The 24,918-nt window shown below is 43.8% G+C and overlaps 1 protein-coding gene across 1 annotated transcript in view; it reads right to left on the bottom strand.

Annotated features, from left to right (window-relative positions):
* Positions 1 to 24,918, bottom strand: part of TMEM232 (transmembrane protein 232) — a 142,513-nt gene that overhangs the window by 29,860 nt on the left and 87,735 nt on the right. The window contains exons 9-10 of the mRNA XM_025203533.1: positions 20,828 to 20,951; positions 20,207 to 20,432 (exon numbers count right to left, since the gene is read on the bottom strand). Coding sequence (XP_025059318.1) covers positions 20,207 to 20,432; positions 20,828 to 20,951 — 350 coding nt within the window. The remainder of the gene's footprint in view (positions 1 to 20,206; positions 20,433 to 20,827; positions 20,952 to 24,918) is intronic.

The following is a 24,918-nucleotide window of genomic DNA, read 5'->3' on the forward strand; positions in this document are numbered from 1 at the left end:
TTATGCTTGGTGTCACTTAAAACATTATACTGATGTTTGTATTTGAACATTACAGGGGAAATAAATATAGAATATAGAAAAGTATATACGATATATATGATAAATATAAAATCATAGAAAAGTAGGGCTAGAAGGGATCTGAGAAGGTCATGTAGTCAGCCCCCTGCTCAGGGCAGGGTCATCCTTGACTAATTCATTCCAGTCAAGTCTCTGTCTAACCTGCTCTTAAAAATTTCCAAGGATGGAGCTTCCACAGCCTCTCTAGATAACCTGTTCCAAAGCTTAAAAACCTTCCTAATCTCCAACCTAAATTTTGCTGTAGTTTGAGACTATTTCTATTTCTTAAAGTGAGAGGCCTAAAATTGGACACAGTACTCCAAGTAAAGCCTCTCCAGTGCTAAATAGAACAGAAAAATCCCACCCACCCCTGATTTAGAATCATAGAAAATTAGGGTTGGAAGGGACCTCAGGAGGTCATCTAGTCCAGGGGTCGTCAATGCAGGGTACTTGGAAAGGTCCTAGGGGTATGCGCAGGTGGCATCCACCACCTTGCACTGCCGCCTCCCAGGAGCAGGGCCGAGGGGAGGGGGAGGGCAGTGGCACCCCTCTGCGGGCTGCACAGGCACCACCCAGCTGGCCAGACATGGGACTGGGAAGTGGGAAACTAACACACAGCAGCTGCTGCTGTCATCCACCACCCCATGCTGCCACCACTCCACATCCACCCATGCACCACTCCCTCCTCCCCGCTCCACATCTGGCCACTGGGGATAAACTTTTTTTAAAACGTTGAAAACCCCATATCTAATCCAACACCCTGCTCAAAGCAGGACCATCCCCATCTAGAACATCCCAGCCAAGGCTTTGTCTACCTAGATCTTTAAAACCTACAAGGATGGAGATTTCACCACCCCTCTGGGTCACCTGTTCCAGTGCTTTACTACCCTCCTAGTAAAAAAGAGTGTTTCCTAATATCTAACCTCAACTTCCGTTGCTGCAACTTGAGACCACTGATTCTTATTCTGTCACCACGACACCAGTCTAGCTCCATCCTCTTTGGAACCACCCTTCACGTAGTTGAAGGCTGCTATTAAATCCCTTCTCAGTCTTCTCTTCTCCAGACTAAATAAGCCCAGTTCTCTCAACCTCTCCTCAGAAGTCATGTTCCCCTGCCCTCTAACCATTTTTTTGCCCTATAATGGACTCTCTCCAATTTGTCCACATTGGTTCTGGAATAGTGGGGCCCAAAACTGGACACAGTACTTCAGATGTGGCCTCACCAGTGCCAAATAGAGGGGAAGAATCGCTTCCCTCAGTCTGCTGGCAATGCTCCTACTAATGCAGCCTAATGTGCTGTTAGCCTTCTTCACAACAAGGGCACACCATTGGCTCATATTCAGCTTATTGCCCACTGTAACCCCCAGGTTTTTTTCTGCAGACCTGCTACTTAGTCATTTGGTTCCCAGCCTGATTTGCAAGAGACAATCCTGTTAATAGAAACCAGTATGATCAATATGCTGTTGTTATTATTATTCTTATTATTATTTTGCAACAAGAACATGCTGTTGCCTTATATTGGCTTATGGTCCACTGTAACCCCCAGGTCCTTTTCTGCAACACTGCAGCCTAGCCAATCATTCCCAAGTCTGAAAATTTCTTCTTTTTTGGTTAGTAATGAAGTTCACCTCCCTGCTTGACATTGAACTCCTCCAGGGAAGAAGCCTATCTAATCTGCACATCACAGAGCAACCCTCTCACAACAGGACTCTGAGGAGCCCAGGGGAAAAACTTCCACCCTCTACCTCCCCTGTGCAAAATGAAGTTTCTTTTCTACCTGAGAGAACTTTTACAATCTTTGAATTCTCCTCAGCCTGATGAAGGGTGTTTGGACCCAAAAGCTTGCAAAGAAAGAAAATGTTTTTTCTATTATTTAGTTGGACTAATCAAAGCTATCACCTCTAGCCCAAGAGTTTTGTTTTTCTGTATTTCTTAGACTAACATGGCTACAACATATTAGTAAAATCAAACTATATGATATCCACTGCTGTCCCTGCATCCACAGAGCCAGTCAACTTATAGAAGGAAATCAAGTTGGTCAGGCATGACTTGCTCTTGGTGAATCCATGCTGACTGTTCTTGATCACATTACTTAGATATCGATTCTTTGATGGCCAGCTCCGTGATCTTTCCAGGTATTAAAGTCAGACTGACTGGTCTGTAGTCTTCTAGATCCTTCCCTTTCTTAAAGGTGGGCACTATATTTGCCCTTTTCCAGTCTTCTGGGACCTCACCCTATCTTCACAAGTTCTTAAGGATGATAATCAATGGTTCTGAAACTACTTCAGTCAATTCCTTTAGTATTCTGGGGTGCATCTAGCTTCTCTAATTAATCCCCTACCTGTTCTTCTGGTACTCTAGGCTGCCTGTCATCTTCCCTATCTTTGCTGCCAACTGCACTCATCATCTGGTAGCAGACTGTATTCATGATGGCTGAAGTAAAAAAGACATTATATACTTCAGCCTTCTTCACATCATCCATAACTAGATTGCCTTCTACATTCAGAAGGGATCTACCCTTTCCTTGATCTTCCTCTTACTTCTAACATACCTGTAGAATCCCTTTCTATTGCCTTTTACATCCCTTTCCAGTTGCATTTCAAACTGCACCTTGGTCTTCCTCATTTTCTTCCTGCACGCCCAAGCAACATTCATAAACTTTTCCCTAGTAGTATAGTCAACTGTCCATTTTTTGTAGACTTCATTCTTGAATTTCAGCTCATTGAGAAGATTGCTATATAGGGTAGTATCCTGTTGCACTTTCTGTTCTTTCGTTGCACTGGGATAGCTTTCTCCTGTGCTCTTAAAACAGTCTCCTTAAAGTGCATCCAACTCTCCTGCACTTCTTTTCTCCTCTGATTTTATTCCCAGGGGATCCTAGCCACCAGTTCCCTGAGTTTTAGTCTCCTTTTCTGAAGTCTATTGTCTTTATTCTGATGCTCTTCTCTTTTCCTTCCCTTAGGATCTTGAACACTATCCTTTCATAGTCACTGTCATCCAGGTTACTTCCCACCTTCACATTCTCAGCCAATTCCTCCCTGTCTATGAGCAGCAAGTCAAATGTGCAATAGGAAAAAAAAATAGAAATACTGCTGGCACCTTATTTTCAGGATTTTTCAAGAGATGTAGTTCTTGACCCTGACTCAGCAACTTACTCATTATGTGACCTTAAGTATACCACACAGTACAAAATTTACACCTGTAAAGAGGGTAGACATCCCACTGAAACCCTCAAAATTGAGCATTTAAAATTAGAAATTTGCTCTAAAATTATTTAGGCACCTAAATAGAAGCTCAGTTTTAGGCACAAAATTTAAAAAATCTTGGCTCTCACTTATATTGTCAAAAGGCCTGCAATCTCCATTTCCCCCTGCAGAGATAACTATATATTAAATCATGAAATTAACCTCATGTGTTGGGTATTTCATGAATTAAATATTGTGCTTTTTGTTATATTCCACTCTAATCCCCTCTCCATTTTTGTCCCTTTGTCTATTTTAGGACATAAACCCTTGACAAAAGGATTTTGTCTTCTTACATTTTTAAAGAATTTAAAAGAGGGCTGATACTGTATAAATATATACTGATAGCAATGATTAATAGTTTTGGCAAATGTTTGAACTGAGACAGACAGCAGAGTGCAATTTTATAGGCAATGAATCTAAGTGCTACAAGATCAAGATCCGTGTCTTCCTAGACATGACATCATTCCTGAAAGAAAAAGACAGCCATAGAGATTTTAAGAGGCAAGTGCATTTCATGGAAGATTACAGACTTATTAATGTATTTCCTAACTCTAAGAAGTTCTCCTGAAATTGCCCGTTTCCAAAAAATAAATACATTTTTTGCCTATTTTGAATTCTTAGTGGACTCAGAATGCATAGTCAAGTAATAGGATTGTTCCACTTATTTTTTTCTTATTTGTAATTTGGTTAGCCAATGTTTCTTCATTTGATAACTTATTAAAGAAGACAACTAGGCTCAGAGGTCTAGTTAAGTAGCCTCAAGTTTTTAATTTCTATATACCTGTATATATGCATTCACCTAAAAGTATTCATAGGACACACCCATGCCCACCCAAACAAATTACGTACAGCTGGACTGATTAAGAAAATACTTCTATCTATAAGTGTTAACAGCTCTTATCACTCAATCTTCTGGAAGACCCCAACACAGCAAGTCTAATGACAAGAGCAGAGTGGGTTCTATAGAAGCAAAGAAAAAAAAAAGGACTGACAATTGAAGCAAAGCTTGCTGGCTTTATTCTCTGTTGTGTACAGTCTGAGAGTTGAACTTGAGCCTAAGCATTCTTTAGCAGCTCATGAATGGATGCTAAGCTACAAGAACCTAGTCATTGCAAACATAGTGCGAGAGAGGACATGGTAAATCCACGTTCACTGTGATGGCAATGGATTTTCTCAGCTGGAGGGGTATATTGGTTAAAAGTTTGTACTGATACCTGTTGCTTACAAATACAGGACAAAGAACTATTTGGACTTTATTCAGTTGTCTTCTGTATCTCCAGCAAGCTTCAGCTTTGGTGGAGGTATTAACTGTTCTGTTCTTCTATACAGAGCATTTTTTTAAATGTCTATTTTACTTCAGGTGGTGTTTAGGAATGACTCCGAGACAAGATACTTGATAGAGATTTGCTTTACTCAGTGCCTCAATTCCAACCACATCTCAGTTGCACAGAGTTTGTAAAGTAAATGATTACTCTTCCCTCTTATGGTGAGATATTAGGTAACCTCTAATCTTTTTCTGTTATTACATGGGGGTCATCAAATGAAAAAAGTTAAGAACCACTGCCACAGATATTTCTAATGCCTTGGATATCTGTGTTCATTGAGATTGGTGTAGTTGTCCTTCTGTGGGATAACTTCCACAAAGTCAAATAGGTATGTAGGACTATTGAAGGTCTTTGTAGTGTCCTGAAAGATATATCTGGCCATATCAACCTGGAAAATGTTGAATAGTGAAGATGCATGGGCCAGAATTCCTTTATTCAAATACAAATGGAAGTAGGTGGAGCATTAGCATGTCATGGAGACATAACTGTTTCAAATGTATTTTTGTTTATTAGTATGACATTACAGTGTTTTGGACTTGTCTTTTCCTGTATTGCTTCCCACAGATCTGTCTTCTGTGATGATGACACACAGCAGTATGTTTTCAAGATTTTGCTGGCTTAAGGTAACTTCCTGTATTCAGACTAGATTTCATTTGTAACCCGGGTGGTACGTGGGAGGTACCCCCTCTTCAAATGGAAGGGATGTTAGCGGGAACGTGTATGCTGTGGGGAGCATGGCTGCCTAGCTGTAGGCCAGCTCACATCTTTTCCTACAGGGCAGGGCAGACCTCTTGCCCTACAGGGCAGAGCAGACCAGACCAGGAGTCACAGTGCTTCTTAGAGGTTTCATATTACAAAATAAAATACAATTTATAACCCCAAACTTGCATACATAGGTGTGTGTGTATATGTGTATGTGTGTGTGTGTGTGTGTGTGTGTATATATATATATATACACACACACACACACATAGGTGTGTGTGTATGTGTACACACTACACTATACACATACACACACACACCTATGTGTGTGTGTGTGTGTATATATATATATACACACACACACACACACACATACACACACATATATGTGTGTATACACACACACACACACACAGCCTATTTACAGATATGAATTTACCCAAATAAAAGCTCTTATTAACCCTGAAGCTCAAGCATATGTCTGATTCCTGGTGGCCTTCGAGTTAGTCTGCAGCCCCTGCCTGTCAGCCTGCTCTCCACCCCTTGCCCTGCCCTGTGCTCTGAAGGGGCACCTGCCCCATGCAGGGGGGGATGGGAGCCTGAGCTGCCTAGGGCAGCCCTTGGTGTTCCATCTGCTCTACAGCCTGTGCACTGCTCCGTGGACTGATGGCCCTGCTTCTGCCTCATGCAGGGTTGAAGACCCATGCTACCTTGTGCAGCTGCTGCGGTCTCATCAGCTCCCAAGCCTTCCATGCACCATTCTGTGCACCGGGCTCTCCAGCCCCTGTGCACTGGTCCCTACACTGAATGGGGCTAGGCTCCTGCCTCATGCAGGGTTGGAGACCCAAGCTGCCTCATGCAGCTACTGAGGTCCCGTCCGCTCCCGGATCCTCTGTGCACTGACCTGTGCACCATCGCCGTGGCTCCCTCCACGACGGAGCAGGGACGCAGTTTCTTGCTGCTCCCCATTCAGTGATGGCATCTTCAGGGTGCTTCTGAAGCAGCTGTTCCACCCCACTGCTCAGCTCAACCAGCTCTTCTCAGCCCTTCTTCATCACGCCTCATTGAAGTCACCCATGTGCTGGGCACGCTGCCTTTTTATTCCTTCAGCAGGCTCCACCTCCGGATTAGGAGTGGGCCAATAGGAAAGCCTGAGGGGTTAGCTCCCCCTCAGGTCCTCCTCTTTACCTTGCCCCTATGTTGGGGTGGGGCAAGCCTCACTCCTTCCCTTTCCTGATTGGTGGGGAAAGGAAATACCCCCACCAATTGTTCTGAGCCTTCCAACTCAAGCCAGCAAGCCAGGCTGCTACCAGCAAGCCTGCCAGACATTTAAAAATTGAACATGTATACATATATACACATGTAATTCCCAAAATGCAATTTCTCTTGGAGAAACACCAATCCATTTTATAATACGTCTGAACTGCAATGATTTCAGTTAATGTCTTCCAGCATTTTCATGGTTAAAAATAAAAGCTAGATCTTATTTTAATGTGCTCATTGCTCTACATAGGCTTCTTTCGTGGGTACAAAATGGGAAATATATAATTCTGGAAAGGTTTTACTATTTTACCTTTAAAAAATCAATGTGATATTCTCTCTGGTCTTCTATTCTTTGCCTTGCTTATGATTTTCTCCTTTCAAGAATCTCTGTAAAAAAATCCTGGTGTAAATGCAAAGGACAGGTTCTTGAAGGTAGAGTTTAATAAGTGATCCACAAGAGCTTTGTAATTGTTGCTGTGATTGAAAAGAAGGTGATGATGGATGGGAGACCTGTCATTTTGAGTTATTGTGTGAACTACTGAAGGGTTTTCAAATCCAGATAATGTTGCTCCATGCCAGCTCAAGGAAAATATAAAATCTGAGCTTTACAACAAAGTGGTAAGGCAGGTATTGTGTCAAATGTTGGGAATTCTGATAGGCCACGTAGCACAGTCCCATGACACACAATAACTGTAAAGGTATGCTGTGCCTAAATATACAGCCTCAGGCTACGGTCTCATCAGATCTAACTAGCTGAGCCAGGGCCAAGGTTTTCCATTAGTTGAGAGAGAACCTCTAGTGAAAACTCAGAAGCTGTTGTAGCAATCCAGTTCATGTCACTCTTCCCTGAATCAATATGAAAACCATACCCTAGAACAGTGGGGGCCAACCTTTTGGGCCAGCATGCCACAAATTAGTCTCATACACTCCTGGTATGCCACTCCAATCCCCTTCCCCTGCCTGATCAACCACTCTGCTTTCTGCTTCCTCCCCTGTGCTCCCTGGATGATCTGCTACTCTGTCTTCTGCTCCCTGCTCTATCTGCCACCGTGATGTCTGTCCCTTCCCTGGACTGTCATGTGCAACACACAGAGGCTGCCCATGCTACTGGTGGCATGCATGCCATAAGTTGGCCACCCCTGCCCTCAAACAGAACAGTTATTAGTAAGATGCTGTTGTGTGTGTAATATTTTGGGGCACTAGTGTTTTGATGATTCATAGGTATCAACAGGCCCAGAGAGCTTTTTTGTGGACCTGACCTGTGCTAAGGTCATACCTTTCTTCACCCCACAGTAAATGATTTATGTGACTATGCCCATGAATGCTGCATGCCCCAGCAGCAGGGGGTGGCGAGCAGAGACTGCCTGCAGGCACTGCTAGCAGTGTTGGCAGTGCCATTTTGCAGGAGATGCACCACCAAGCTCAGGAGATGCACGTGCACCCGTGTGTGCCCCCTACGCATCGCCAGTGACTATGCCCTTACCCAAGACCCACATCCAAAAGCTTACCGTTAATTAATTGTAAACCTAAGCATATAATTGTGAATAAACCTATGTAGAGTGGAGGGGAAAAAGACACTGAGAAAGCAAATGAACTCCTAAGGGCACAATGGCTTAACTACCGGTCTGCTAGAAAAACAAACTTCTAATAAATATTCACTAGGGCAAGATAGTATTTGGATGGATCCATCTGCCTGTTTCAAAGTAAGTAGGTTTGAGCAATTAGTTCTCTGGCTTTACAATCCTTCATGAAAATTTATTCCCACTCGTCTGGGAAATAGTATAGAGGGTCAAGCAATTCTTATCAAATAAAAAGTGGTTAAAACATACCTGTGTTCTTTAATGTTTTACAACTATCCTTCTACCTATGTTCCTTTACCATGGCTATCATTGTATCCATCTGCTTTAAAGGATTTGCTTGGTAAAAATGACTGAACTTTCCTTTCAGTCTCTCCCTCTGTTATAGCCTTCTAAAAATCGAGGTCTTTTGTTTCCTACTAAACTGAAACCTACAATTACTTATATCTACCAATCCAGGCCAACTACTCATTTCTTTGCAATACAAGACCTGACCCCTTCTTCACAATGCATTTTGATTAATTTGTCACTAATACATATGCTCTCTAGTAACTTCGCTGAGTTAAGTCTGGTTCCTAAATTCTAATCTCACGCAGCTCTGAAACTTCCCCATCAACCAGACCCGTGCAATGCACTCTGGCACAAAACTTGCAGGGATATAAGAAATAAGTATTTGTAGGTATGTCATAGAAGAATAGGGTTGAAAGGGATCTTAAGGGTCAGACAGTCCAACCCCCTACACAGATGTAGGATATGTTGTTTCTAAGCCATCCAAGACACATGCTTATCTAGCATCTTCTTGGAAACCTCCAACTTCCCTAGGCAGCTTGCTCCTTTGACCTCTTGTTCCTCCAGTTAAAAAGTTCTTCCTGAGAGTTAACTTAAATTTTCTGTGCTGTAGTTTAAATCTCCTGCCTCCTGTCCTGACCTCTAATGGCAAGGAAGACCATTTTTCTCCATCTTCTCTAGCAGCCTTTCAAACATATAAGACTAATATCATGTCTCCCTTAATCTTGTTCTCTTCAAAATAAACATATCCAGTTACTTCAGTCTCTCATAATTTGCATTCCACCTCCATTAGCATTTTTGCCATTCACCTCTGAATCATCTCCAGTTTCTCTATATCCTTTTTAAAATGGGGGGCCCTAATCTGGAGACAATAGTCCAGCTAAAGCCTAACCAACCCCAAGTGGAATTGTACTATCATCCCTGAGGTCCTACATTCTCTGCTTCTCTGCACAATGACTCCAGTTGTGTTTGCTGTTTTTGCAGCAGCATCACGTTTCTGAAGTATACTGTGTTTATGACTTGCCCCTTCCAAATCCTTCTCCACCATGCTACTGCTAAGCCCTTTATCCCCTATTCTAAGTTTGGGCCTTTGATTTTTCTTCCCTACATGTAGCAGTTTACATTTGTCTTGCTGAATTTCATTTTGTTGTTAACCTAGGCCTTCAGTTTAACATTCCAAAGGACTGTGTTAATCTTATTCTCTAAAAGCTTTGAAACCACTGCTAGTTTTGAGTCATCTGCCAACCTAGTCACTATTCCCTCTATCACTGCATCAAATTCATTGATAAAATCGTTAAACAAGACTGGATACCAGCTTGATATGGAACCCCACTTGAGGCTTCATGTCAGTCTGAGACTGAGCCATGTATAGTTACTCTTTGCCCCTAGTTATTCAGCCAATTATGGATCAACCTCTTAGCAACTCTATCTAGCCCTTATTTCTCTGTCTTATTTATGAGAATGGCATGCAAGTCCCACTAAGGCCAGGTACACTGTATCTTCTACATTTCCCTTATTCACCCAGCTAGTTATCCTGCCAAAGAAGGAAACCAGTCTGGTTTGGCATGATTTGTTTTCAGCCAGTCAAGTTAGCAGCTATAATGAGGTCAAATGAAAGCTCTGATGCCAATCCACTGTAACCAAAGGCAATAGGCCATGCCCACTCCAGCCTTTAAATCAGGAGTAGGCAATTATTTGGGCTGGAGAACCTCTTAGCATGTTTTGGTGAGCTGTGGAGGGCCACACACATAAAATTAATAAGCAAATATTAATTAATTTAAGTTCATTAATGTACAATAATAAAAAAATGGTGTATTCATGTCCTAGAGAGAGGGAAAGAGAAGGAATGGGTGAAATGTAACATGAAGGGACTGGGGATTGGAGAAGCACCAACAGAGAGATAAAGAGAGGAGGAGGAGGAGACCTGGGCAGGGACAGAAGAAGGAGGGAAGCAGGGGTGCATGGGCAGTGAAGCCCAGCCACAGAGCAGTCTAGGGAGGCCTCAGGGAGATGGGATGTGAGGATGGAGGCTGGCCAGGAGGAGTAGGACTGGGGGAGTGGGGCTGGGGAGCCCTAAGCCTGGGCTGAGAGGCAGCTCAGCTGTCACACATGGCTGGAGGAGGGCAGCAGGGAATGAAGTGACTTCTTTACTGCCAGAGCACACTCAGACTGCCTCTCCCAGCCCTTACAGGATAGGCCATGGTAGGGGCCACCATACTTGAAGGGAGCGGCAGTGGGCACCATGCCCAAGATGCAGGTGGGGGTGGCAGGGCAGGCTACCCTTGCATGAGGGAATGTGCAGCCCATGGTGGGTGGGTGGGGAGCAACCACTGCCACTGAGGACCCACCCCCAGCTCAGCTCAGTTCATCTCAGCCTGGGGAAGACTCAGAAGAGTTTGCAAAGGGAAACAAGCGCTACACCCCCTACAACCCAACTGTGCCCCAGTACATTTCCACTCCCCACAGCCTTGGTTGGGGCCAGGCTGGAGCTGTTCACCTTGTGCTACCCCTGCCTACCACTCACGTCCCAAAAACAAAAAGGGTGCATGTGGGTTTCCCCCTGCCCTGTCTCTGCTGCAGCCATTAATTTGGGAGCTGAGCGGCAAGTATGCATCAACCCTGCAAAAGTTGGTGTCAATATCCCTGCCCAGCCCAGGGCACCCCACCTGCCCCTGCTGCCCCTGGCAAGCCATGACCCAGCCCCAATCAACACGTTGCCCTTACCTTGGCCAGCCAGTGCCTCCTAAATGGGGGAGAGAGGAGGGCAGAAAACACTGCTGGGACAGCTGTAGGCTGAATAGCATCAATTGGCAGGCCAGATATAGCCTGTAGGCCATATTTTGCCCATCCCTGCTTTAAAGACTAGGCTCGGCCTGCAATACTCTGTCTGAGCAAAGATTTAGGTACTTGCTTTTGACTCGTGTGCTCTCTTGCTTCGTATATCAGATTTCTGCTTTTGACTCTGGCTTTGGATCCTGATTTTGGCATACCCTGGCCCTGGCTTTGGTTTCTGATTCCAGTTCTGGCTCATATCCTGACCCTGGCTCTGGCTCCTAATTCCAGTATATCCTGACTCTGGCTTTGACTCATAATTCTGGTTCCATCTCCTGGCATATTCTGACTCCAGCTTTGACTCCTAACTCCAGTTCTGACTCATGGTATCTCCAGATGTCCAGCTCCCTGAGAACCCAGCCAATGACTTTGCCTGTGTCAGGTGACCACCCCCAAACACCGATGCCTATGTTCCTAACAGCAGCTACTGATCACTCCTTCATTCTTCAGATTTTTACCACCTAAATGTTTTTATATTTTTTCTACTAACTGCTTAGGTATTGAAGTCAGGCTGACTGGTCTATATTTACCTATATCTTCCATTTCCCTCTTTTCAAAGATGGGCATTCTGTTAGCCTTTCTCCATGCATGATATATACCAACAAATAATTATGGTATTAGTAAGGCAAGTTGTAATCAGTCCCCATTGCATCCTGCTTTCCTCAGTCTTACTGTTAAGTAACTTTTTTCTGTGCCTCAAACAACATAAGATCATAAGATAAACAGTAACATGTTATGTATCCAGGTCAGGTGTGCTGTTAAGAAGTTGATTTTTATACCATTTTTGAAGCCTGACAAGTAGAGCTGGTGAAGCCTTTTAGAATCAGTCTCCAAAATGAAAAATACATATATTTGGCTTTATTTTTTATGACAGATGTCACCGACATTGCTGTGTGGGAAGTCGTTTAAGAGGCATGGGACTATTAGTGAAATAGTAAGGTTAATAATAGGCTTTTTGTGTAATGTATTTTGCCTTGAGAACATCTGACAGAAAAGGAGGATGGATCATGAAACCCCTGACAAAAGGAGCAGTAGGACTTCCACCTTTCTTAAGAGAAAACACAACAAAGGAATACAAAGCTTTTTGGTTGTCCTCAGCAGTGAATGTAGCTACAGGTGGGAGTGCAAGTAATTTTTAAAAGAGGGAGCGATTAAAAAAAAAAAAGCTCATCATTTATCTGTCTGCTGCATAAAATATTATTAATTCTATTGTCATATGACCTATGAGTTCCACCACATGGATTAGGACCCCATGGTGCTCTGCTGTGCAGACAATGGAAAACAGTTTTATGAGCATAAACATGGTAAAGTAGTGACAGAAATATAGATGTAAAAGGAATGAAGGAGATTAGTCAGCTATTTTGAAATAAAAAGTTAATTAAAAAAAAAAGAACACACACACATATATATACAGAGAGTCATTTTTCGTGCATGTCTGCCATGGACATGGTGTTCTCTGGGTCGTTAGCACTTGTAATGATAGCAGACGTTCTTTGAGTAATTGCACATTCACGAGGACTGCTAAGAAACATTTGATAAGGTAAAAAGCCTATTTTCAAGCAATACTTATGCAAATCATATGTGATACCAACATCTGATTATGGGTCTTGAGTAAAGCACTGTGATATGTCATCTGTTATAAATAAATTGTATCCTGTATTTCTCCATAGATCTTAAAACGCATGCAGTTGCCATACTACAGAGCAACTAGGAGGTTGAATACTGAAGTATTTAGAAGGGCTTCCAAGAGGACATCAGTGACTGCATGTCCATTTGCTGGAGCTGATCCTAAAATTACAAATTCAAAGGGGTTGATAGTTGGGTATCCAGGCATTTTCATCCATATTTATCTGATTTCTGTACAATTATTGCATGTGCAGCTCTAGGATTTGCAAACACAGGGCACATACAAGCATTACATATCTGTTGATAGAATCATTTTTAGTCTGGTAGAAATGCTTGGTGTTAAAAATGCTTACCTTGGCCTAAAATACTATGCACAGTGGAAATGCAAGGCTCGCAAGGATTAAATCAGGAAGGCCAAAGCGCAACTGGAGTTGCAGCTAGGAAGAGAAGTGAAGGGTAACAAGAAGGGTTTCTGAAAGTATGTCAGCAACACGAGGAAGATCAGGGAAAGTGTGGTCCCTTACTGAATGGGGGAGGAAACCTAGTGACAGATAACGGGGTAAATGCTGAAGTACCCAATGCCTTTTTTTATCTCGGTCTTCCCAGACAAGGTCAGCTCCCAGACTATTGCACCTGGCAGCACAGTTTGAGGGGGAGGAAGGGGGAACATGAGGAGCCAACAGTGGTGAAAAACAGGTTTGGGGCTATTTAGAAAAGCTGGACACATACAAGTTCATGGGGCTGGATGTGATGCACCTGAGGTGCTGAGGGAGTTGGTTGATGTGATTACAGAGCTGCTGGACATTACTACAGACTGGTCAGCCTCACCTCAGTCCCTGGGAAAAACTATGGAGCAGGTCTGCAAGGAATCCGTTTCTAAGAACTTGGAGGAGAAAGTGATGAGGAACAGTCAGCATGGATTCACCAAGGGCAAATCACGCCTGACCAACCTGATTGCCTTCTATGATGAGAAGACTGGCTCTGTGAATGCAGGGAGAAGAGCGGATATGATAATATACCTTGATTTTAGCAAGGCTTTTGATAGGGTTTCCCATAACATTCTTGCAAGGAAACTAAGCAACTACAGGTTGGATGAATGGATTATAAGGTGGATAGAAAACTGGCTGGATCGTTGGGCTCAAAGGATAATCAATGGCTCAATGTATAATGGGCAGGTGGTATCAAGTGAAGTGCCCCAGGGGTAATTTTTATTCAATACCTTCATCAACAGTATGGACGATGGGATGGAGTGCACCTTCAGAAAGTTTGCAGATGATATCAAGCTGTGGGGAGTAGTTGATATGCTGGAGTGGAGGATAAGACTTCAGAGCAACCTAGACAAATTGGAGGATTGGACCAAAAGAAATCTCATGAGGTTCAATAAGCAGAAGTGCAAAATCCTACACTTAGGACAAATCAATCCCATGCACCGGCACAGGCTGGGGACTGAATGGCTAAGCAGCAGCTCTGCAGGAAAGACCTGGGGGTTTCAGTGGGCAATAAGCTGAATATGAGCCAACAGTGTGCTCTTGTTGCAAAGAAGGCCAACAGTATACTAGGCTACATTACTAGGAGCACTGCCCGCAGATCGAGGGAAGTGATCCCTCCTCTCTATTCAGCACTGGTGAGGCCACATCTGGAGTACTGTGTCCAGTTTCAGTTCCCCCACTACAGGAAGGATGTGGACAATTTGGAGAGAGTCCAGTGGAGGGCTACAAAAATGGTTAGAGAGTGGGAGAACATGACTTCTGAGGAGAGGTTGAGGGAACTGGGTTTATTTAGTCTGGAGAAAAACTGAGGACAATAGGGCAGAGCCTAGCGATAGGCAGCAAGGGCACTACTACAGCTTGGCCAGAGAAACAGCAGTAAGTTGCTCCGAAGGTTGAGGGGACACACCTTTGGCTGGTCAGGAGAACACCAGACCAGAAGGGGAGGAGTCCCGGTGATATAAGCTTGGGTTCTGGTTGCAGAGGGGCAGTACAGCCCTGAACCCTGCAGGAAGAAAAACCCCATGGCATCTCAGGCAGGCAAGGAGTGGGAGCTGTAGGCCATGTCAGGTATTCCCAGGGCTTAAAGAGCCAGTGAGTAGGGAGGTGGCTTGGTAGTGGTATAATAACTCAGAGGGCTTGGAGTGTTTAAGTTTAAAGTGGTTGCTTACATTTTTATTTTAGTTTTAGACTGGAGGACTGGATATGATTGTATAGGTAGAAAGGTACAGAGGTGCCTGAGGGGCACAACAGGTTTTGAGCCCTGCCATGGGCTGGGGGAATGAGAAAGAAGAAGCCTGAAGTCAAGAGGGCCGAGCCTGAGCCCAGAGGGGGCAATGCATGCAGCCAGAGGCCAATGAAAGACTGAGACTGAAAAGTCAGGCCAGAACCAGTAAGCCTAAGCTGCCAGTCTACAGCCAGAGTAACCCGCAGGCTAAAAGTAAAAAGGCCAAAGCCTATACAGGAAGGTACATGGCAAAAGTGACACCTGTGAGGCATGGGTGTGGCTATAGAGCCAAGAGGCCACAATTAAAAGCCCTAAGGCTTAAATAAGAGCCGATCAGGCCACGGATGGTAACTACTGGCTCACAGTACCAGCAAAGCACCAGTAGATCTGCTGGGATGTAATAGGTACCCATGGAGAACTGTCATTTTGGCTAGTGAGCAGGGGGCCCAGAGACCATGAGAGGTCATTTAGACATTGGTGAGAGCACTCAAGGGCAACCTCTCATTCAACATCAAAAGAACATCAAGGCATGGCAAGAAAGCTAAGTAGGGGAGGCTATACAGAGGATTGGACCCCAGGCAGGATTAGGGTGGCCCAAAGGGAGGTGCCGTGGCTTCCACGGGGCTTGTCCTGTCGCAGGGATCTCCATCCTCAAAGGTTCTGAAGGCCTGGGTAAACAAAGCCTTAGCTGGGATGATACAGTTAAGGATGGTCCTGCTTTGAGCAGGGGGTTGGACTAGATGACCCGCTGAGGCCTCTTCCAACCCTAATTTTCTATGAGTCTATGAATATTAAACCTCCCCTGAGGTTTAAGTTTAGTCAATAGGGGTTAAATAGGTTAATGAAAGCTTGTTTGTTTTCCAATCAATAGAAGCTCCTCTGCTGTCCTCTCGATGTCCCAGTGTGCATTGCTCCCTTCCCCCGCCTCCAGAGAGGGATGGTCCGACTCAGACTCCACTGCTCTGGTTTTATCATAGACTAAACCCATCCTGTCAGTCCCAGGGCTGAAAAAGCCCAGCCCATCTCCACAGACCAGGGGCTGTGCAGCTGTTAACCCCCTTAGCAGGTGGAGAAAAGCCACCCGTGAGCACCCCTTTGGACCCACTAGCATCCCATGGGGCACATCAACACCAGCACCTGCAGCCCTGTGCCTGAAGCCACAGGTACAAGGCTCTGAAGTGATTTGGGGGGCAAATCTACCCCTCTTCCCATGGCACTTCAGAGCCCCATGCCAACAACCCCATGTGTGGGGCTGTGGGAACTGGACTGAAGTGCCATGGAGGGGAGCATCACCCCCATGTGGGCCTTCAGAGCCCTTTGCCTGCAGCCCCATATGCAGGCATGCCAGTGTCAGGCACAGAAGTGCTATTCAGGGGAGATGCTCCCCAATGCAAGGTTTGAGAGCCCTGAGCACTGGCCATGGTGGCAGGGTCTCCTAAAACCAGGGCCCCAGCAGCATCATAGGCCAAGCCCCCCTGGAGCAGTCAGACCCTCAGGTTGCGCCAGAGAGGTAGGGTCCATTGTGGGCTTTTGACAGGGAAAATGACAGGATTTAGAGACAGAAGACCTACTTTGGGCCTGCTGTCTAATATACTGACAGCTGAGAGGGAGGGAGTGGGGTCTTGTTACAAGAGGGCCATGGTTCTTGTGGCCTCCAGCCAAGTAGCCCTATGCCATACATCAGTGGTTCCCAACCTTTTTTGTAGTGCAGACCAGCACGGGAGTGGGGTGGGGCTCATGGAGCTGGCTGCCCCGCCACCCAGCTTTAACCCCACACGTGACTGCTGGTGGTGGAAGCTGCTCGCCTGGGCAGACAGGCAGGGGTCTGAGTGGGGGGCTCGTGCCACAACCCAGCAGCCAAACCTTTGCAGCCCAATACCAGGCCACAGCCCAGTTGTTGGGAACCTCTGCCCTACACTACTGTCACCAGTTTCCAGGCAGACTGGCGAGCCTGAAAAGCATGTTGGGGTGTGTGCTCTGGGGCCCCCTGGCTGGGTGCCCTCTACAGTGCAGGGTGTCTGCAGAGCATGCACCTGGCCACATGAACTCTTGTATACAGGTCTATCAGGGTTTTCAATTGCTTTAACTAAACTGGTATACTTCTGTAGTAGGCCTACAGGTGCCTCCACCTTTATGGTTCTTTTCCTGCTAGCACTCCTCATTTCGTATTCCACCTGGGGTTCACCTCACCCTGTGAAATGCTTTCCAAACAAAAACAAAAAAGGCCCAAGGCACTTATCTTGTTCCCAATACAGACTCTCAGGTTTCCTTCACCCTGGATGCTGCTCTGATTCCTTACTTCATAGCCCTGGGTTCTGTCCCTGCGCTCTTCTATCAGGATCTCCATCCCCTGTAGTTCCTACCACCAGACCGCTACTCTGATTTGAGGTTTGGGCTTATAATGCACTTTCTGAGACACCTATCCCTCCACTTCTGCCCCATGTCCATCAGGCACTGCCTGTACTTGGGCTCAGTAGCCTTTTTGTCTCAGGTTTCTCTGCCTGTGAATTTGGTTCAGGCAAAACAAAGAAAGTTTGAATAAAGGGGTGGGGGGGGGCGTAGAAAAAACAGAAATAAAAAGACAAAAAAGGGGGAAGAGAGGGCCAGTCACTCCTAGACACCTTCACTCTCTTGTCATGGGTTAGGGGTCCCATTACAACTTCTACCAGTTCATTGGGTTGCTTGCACACACCCAGTGCTATGTATACACTTTTCTGCATATACATAAGCCCTGTGGGTCTGAGTTTGTTAAATGTTGAGATGATATAAAATGCTTTTTAGAAAAAGAAAGAGTTTGTAGAGAACGTTAATCTATGTTATTCCTTTGGCACGAGGGCATACTTCACTGTAAAACAAATCAAAGGGAGCTAAAGAATTGGCAAAATTAAACCCTGCCTAAAATGAATAATTTTGAAAGTTTAGACCTAAGTAGGAGTCTTCTGTTTCCAATTTTTCTCTTATAATTCATTATTCATCTGACACAGTTTATAATCCTAGTGTTATTTACACTACCATTACAGTGCAATTATACTTTTTCTCTTTGATAGTTATAAATTACCACTTATACATGTAACTAGATAAAACATTGCATGACTGAGAATAATAAGTGTAAATATGCTGTAGTTAATATACCTGTATTCTAACATTATGATTAAGGAGAACCCTGTAAGGTTATATAATAAGTAAATCAGTTATGTAGTTAACCTTCTGGTTATATATATTAATTGTAACAGCATCTTCTAAAATAAAAGCCCAGGGTATTCATACCTTAATATCAAGGTAACTATACTGTAATATAGGAACTTTATAATACAATGTGGTTTGGGAGGGAGGTTATTTTTGTTTTATGGAGTTATCTTTTTGGGCTAGGGATAGACATTACACATAAACCGGTTTAAGTGATCAGAAACTGGTTTAAACCTGTAACAGAACAGAAGTTCAGTGCACATAAACCAGTTTGAGAATGGCTGAAACTGGTTTGAGATAAACCTGGTTGAATGTAGTATCAGACTTAACTGATTTGACTCAAACTGGTTTATGCAATGTTTGTCCCAGACCCCTTGCTGGTTTAAGATAAACCAGACTCCCCCAGCATCCAGGCTTGCTCTCTGAGCTGGGTGGGGCTGTCTGCTCCACAGCAGGGCTGGCCCCTCCCCTCTGCTCCCTGGCTGCAGTTTCCCACCACCATCACCACCACTCCCTGCTAAGCAGGAATTCCCTGCTCCTCTCTGCCTTGCTGAGGAGGTGTCTGTGTATTAACTAGCAGACCACATGTGGGCTACAGTCTGTGCTGAATCAACAGGTAGAATCAACAGGCAGAATCAACAAGTAGCTGGTAATGTCCCTCTGTTGTTTTCTTAATTGGATGATAAACACTGTTATTAATTCTCTGCTGGGTTTATCACAGCATCCTGCCTGAGCCTGGCCACACTCCCTCAGCTCCATGCTATGGAAGGAAGGGAGGCCTGTTCTAATGCCCCCCGGCTTCTAGCCTGAGCCACTACAGGCACATGCCTACATTTCTGGGATGTCTGTCCATCAAAACTGATTTAGCCTAGACTAACCTGCAAAGATTGAACCAATTCAGGCTCAGGCTTTTTGAATGTCTGTCACTAGCCCACGGGTTTAAAATGGAATATGTGCAGTAGATGCACTAAAGTGGCATGATGCAATTTGGGCCTGATTATTTTTTAATTGGATTACTTACATATTGGATATGACCTTTTGTGCACAAGGTTGGTTCTGGAATAAACGGAGTAACTGAAGTTTCTTTAAGCAGCAAGTAACAAATGAAACAAAAATGTTGCTGTAATGCAAACCAACCTGTCTTTGAAAGTCACTAACATCCTATTTTTAGAATAAGGTAAATGTTTCTAGAGAAATGTAAATCAGTCAGCACTATAACTAATATCAAAGTTGCTGCCAGCATGGAGTACTTACTTTGATTGCTAAACTGAAGTTATATGTTAAAAGTACTGCCAACTAAATTTCATTCTTAAAATGCCTGATTAATTCAAATATTTTTGTAATTTATAAAAGTGACATATTGATTAGATATTTTCTAAAAAGTTAACCAGAATCATAATAAATGTGTCAAAAAATAGTGCCACTTCTGACAACCAATGCTCATGGCAATTAAAAGCACACAAATAACATAACTTCAAATTGTCAGCAATATTATAACCTTCACTGTTCCAAAAAAATAACTAAATTCATTATTTCCATCGTTTACATGTATTGGGAAAATGCTTTATATAATACAATCTGGAAGAAAAATAATGATTCAAATTGTGATTTGATTTAAGTAATCTCAGTCAGAATGAAATCTAAAAGTGCAACCTGAGCTATATGATCTGTATTTAAAAACCAAATGATACAATTTGGTGACTTCAGGGAAAATAAACTGAACAGAAAACAGACAAAACTTTCTGAAGCTTTGAAACAAATTATCTCCAAATTTTCATGGAAAGGAAGTGAGCAAGAAACTGAGTTTTCTGAAACTGGCCTTTTTCATGTGCTTATGTATCATTACTATGTGTATTAAAATGTCAGGGTTTTTTTCTTATTAGGTACTTACCATCTGCTGGAGTTTGTGAAAGGTTATATTGCAAAAGGTCAAAAAAACTTGCCCCTCTTAATTCATCTGGATGTTCTGATGTTTTTTTGCAATCACAGAATCCAAGAAAAGCAGTTTTTTGTAAATCTGATGTATTAGCACTTAAACAAATGTCTCGGAGCACACAGATGTACATGTAGCATATTTCCCAGGGCCAGGATGGTAGATAAGTTATGGACCTCTCTTCCTGTTGGTAGGAATATAAAGCTTCAATTAAATATCTAGAAACAAATACAGATTCTAATGGAAGAATTGAGTATTTTACAGTAGTAGCAGATTAATATACTTTAATCTAATTTCACATTTGGCCATGTTAACTGTTCAGAAGTGAGTGGGTAACTTAGTAGAAGAAATAGTCATTCAGCAATCACTCGGGGTGTTTAAACTACAAGAGAATTGCATTCCCAGGTGTTTAGTTTATTGAAAAACTGGTCTGCTTGCTCTATCCCACATCTCAGAATTGTAAGGTGAACATGACCTTCAGTTTTCAGGAGTAAAGAAAATAAATGCCTTACTTCTATCCAATTTAATGTTTGAAACAAACACATTTTCCTCTTACATCTAAATTAACAGTGCTGTTACCTGCTTCTGAAGAGACATAGAGCTTGAAATAAAATCTCTCACTAGGTCCATTAAAACCTTCAAGCAGGACAAGTTTAATTTGGCGGCCTCCCCAAGGACCAACAAACCTAATATTGAAGCCAACCTAGATATTTCAGGATGGAAAAAACAAATCTTAGTACAAAATAAAATAATAATTGATTTTTAAAATATAAAACTATTGGCTGGCCAGAGGCAATTAGTGTCCTAGTTTGCTAGAACCAATTAGAGACAATAAACACTGGCATTTTTTGGAGCCAGTTGACATCAAAGCCTAAAGAAAAAGCGAAAGTGTGCCATATTTTTTATAGAGATTTATAAAGTTAATTGTAAAAGTCTAACAAAACCATGTCTTAGAATTGCATAGCTATCATACATTTTTCTGGATCTGTGGTAAAAACAAACCAGTTAGCACTTTAAGAAGAAGTTTCTGTTAAGCTTTAACATAGGTAGAATATTTTGCTATAGATAACAAGAAGGTGGCCACTGCTAGATCTTAAAAGTATTGTATTGTCAGCCAAGTAGCAAAGAGGAAGTCATCAGATAAAGCATTTATGTTACATCTTTTAATGGAAGGAATAAATAGTCTGAGATAGCTCAGTCTGGCAATCCAGTTCATGCCTCCGCTAACCCCTACTGCCATCACCCGGGTCTATGGTGATATATGAGTTATCTGGCTAACTAGAAAAGAAGAAAAATGATGATATGTCATAATTTGCTGATGGGTAAGCAAAGGGAAATGTTAAATGACAATGAATCAAACTGGATGGAGGTTTCTAGCAAGTCACTGAGAGAATCAATATTATGTCAAGCTTTATTCCACATCTTCATTAATGAAGACTTAGCAGGCATCCGTAAAGATATAACACAAATGTCTCCAAAGAAGTTAGTAACATAATCATAAAAAATGACAAAATAATTTGTCAACAAAATGAACAATTCAAGTTAATATAATTACAGGAGGTACATCTACATGTACACATGATCCTAGATGGTTTTACTGCAGAGTAAATCCACCCTGGGCAGGCAGCTACACGTGCAGGCATTTGAGAGCAGATTTACTCCAAATGGGCTCTCTGGGCTGCTACCACCCTGCTCTGCTCCCCACAGCGGCCAGGGGGAGCTCCAGGGTCCCCCTGGATACTAGCCCAAGGGCTGGCAGGGAGCATCAGACCAGGAGACAGCTGGGCTGGGAGATTGCTCCCTGCCCCTGGGAGCTGCCTGCTGCCATGATGCATTTCAATGGTGATGCCTGGGCTAGGGCAATGTCCTCTTGCTCCAGCAGTGGGGAATTCCTGGCCCCAGTTCCCTGATTGGGGGCAGGGGACTTGTAAAGAGCTACAGCTAGCAGTGAGCCACTGACTGGGCAGGTATTGCCCACCCAGCCGGTAGCTCGCTGTTTAGCTGCCCCACCAGTGAATTGGGGCTGGGGGATGGGACCTGCCCTTCCCCTGCAGCAGCTCACTGTTTAGCTGCCCCACCAGTGGATAGGGGCAGGGGATGGGACCTGCCCCTCCCCCACAGGTCTTTCCAAGCCCCATGCCTCGATTGCCAAATTGGGGCACTGAGCTGGGAAACAGCTGCAGGGCTGGGGAAATCTATACGTGCAGCCTGGAGTTCGCTGGATACTGCCCAAAATGGGACAGTTCCCAGCCAGCTCCAGACTGCACGTGCAGACCTCCCTGCACAGCCCAGGGCTGGCCAGGAACTGTCCCGGTCTGCACGTGCAGCCTGGAGCTGCCTGGAAACTGTGGACACATGTACACACCATGGGTTTTAATCATCATTAAATGAAACAGGTTTGTAAAATTTAAACTTTTATTTTGGAGTGTCACATCTATATTTACACACACTAGGTTTTCAAACTATTTAAGCTGGGTACCTGGCCGGCACTGCAGGGAAGTGGGACAGTTCAGCACTGCCTCACGGCCCGGGGCCCCTCATCCACTGTGTGCCCATGCCCTGCCATGCAGCTGTGGAAGCAGGGAGCCAGCAAACCACACAAGAAAAAACAAATGTGGGAGCAATTTGAAAGTGAAAGCAACTGAAAGGGGTGAACTATAAAAAAGTCGCAATTCCATCTGGTGGACAAAGAAGCTCATCACACATCTTTGAGTCCCTTTGTGTTTGCACTCAACGAATCCATGGATGCAATGCTTTTACTCCCAGGAAGTCAAACTAAACTATGTCTGAGGAGTTTTAGTTTAATGCACCAGAGATACTTTTAAACCATCTGGAAAACCCGATCGTGCAAACAGTCTTGCAGTGCAAGAAAGGGCAAAAAATGTGGCATGTACAAAAGTCCCTGTTGCATTTTGGGTAGTTCTCAGCCAGCTCAGGGCTAGCCTTGAACTGTCCCTGTCTGGGGCAGATCCCAGTCAGCTCCAGGCTGGCCAGGGAATGCTCCCTGTGCTTGGAGCTCCCAGCCCCATGTCCAGGATCGTAGAACCAGGGCCAGGAGCTCCCTGCTGCCAGGACAGACATTATCCTGGCCCAGGTTCCACCACCAGAGCCCACCCCAGGAGCAAGCAGCTCCCGGAGGCAGGGAGCAATCTCCTGCCCTCTGTTGGCGGTCTACACCTGCCTTACTGTGCAGTAAATACTCCAGAAAAGAGCAGATTACTACACGGTAAGCATCTGAACATGTAGACGGTGATGCTTACTTCACAGTAATTTTGTTCTACTGCACTTTTGTGTAGATGTGCCCAGAGAGAATGAAATTGTCAAGGTGAGCAGCAATAACATTGAAGCAATAATTTTGAAAGTGACCAGTTACAGAGGCAAGTAAATTATTTACTCAAGTAAATTATACATGAGTTTTCAATGCTATATGGTAGCAAAAAACAGTTTACATTTGGAATGCCTTCAGAACATATTGCATTACGTAGCAGAGGTACCTAGCAGAGAAACTGATCATTTCTGTTTATACCTGAAATGATTATAGTGTTGCATTCAGTTCTGGACATCTCACTCACTACCAAAAAGCTACTGATTGACAAACTGGAGAAGGAAAAAAGATGATAAGGAACTGTTTGAAAAGTGCCTAGACTTTGGTACCCAAAACATTTCTTTAAGCAGAAATGACTGCCTTGAGGTTAGAGAACTTGCCCAGGAGTCTAGACACTAGGGTTTCTAGGTTGTTTTCAGGCTGAAGAGGTTTAAATTCATATTTCCCACCTCTTAAAAGAGTACCACCCCACCAGGCTGATGGCAAGTCTATAAAGGAGTCACTCTCCAGTCTTCCTGATGAAGTGGTGCCAGTGTGTAAAATAATGCAAGATTCTGGGGCCAGAAAGAGAGAGCTTGATTTTGTAGCCCAATGATTAAAGGCTACAAGCAAGTTCCTGTTTTGGGGGATACTTTGTTTTGTTCCCTGCTCCCACTACTGATACATTTTACACTGAGCAGTCATGAATTCTCTAAGATTAGGAATCTTCTTCTCTTCCAGCTATGTTTGTAAATAGAAATTACTGCCGTTGCTTTGTTTTGTCATTGATTCAATGTTTTATTGGGGCTATTCAAAGCACACCTACTGGATTGGGCTCCTAAACAACCTTCGATGCACAGCTGCCCAGTTTGTGAATCCCAAATAATCTCAGGTAGAAAATACATGCTCGGTTGTGCCAAAAGCAGCACTCTACGTGCCTAGGGAACTTTTCCATCTAAACTTGGTACTGGTGGCCTTTTGACACACTTGAGAGGTTAGGCAGGGATCCTGTAGATTGCTCACTTAGATTTAGGTATCTAAATTCCACTTAAATCCTGCAGTAGGCATCTAAGTGCTTTTGTGGCTATGGTAGACCAGCCACTAAAATACAACAAAGACTGGCATTCTCTTAGCATGAGTCACACTTTCCTTTCATGGAATATGTTGTGTTCTAAATTATTTTAGCAGTATATGTTTATAAAGATTTTAGATATTTTTTACTATTATGATCTAAAATAGTAGTTCTCAATGAGTACGTTCAGATATTCACAGAGGTAAGAAGGAGGTTAGATCATGTTAAAAATGGCCACCCAATCTAAGGTAAGTCAGGATGGGAGGGCTAGTGGGGGGGGGGGGGGGCGCGGGG

Source organism: Alligator sinensis, unplaced genomic scaffold (assembly GCF_000455745.1).
Source record: "Alligator sinensis unplaced genomic scaffold, ASM45574v1 scaffold30_1, whole genome shotgun sequence".
NCBI lineage: Eukaryota > Metazoa > Chordata > Crocodylia > Alligatoridae > Alligator > Alligator sinensis.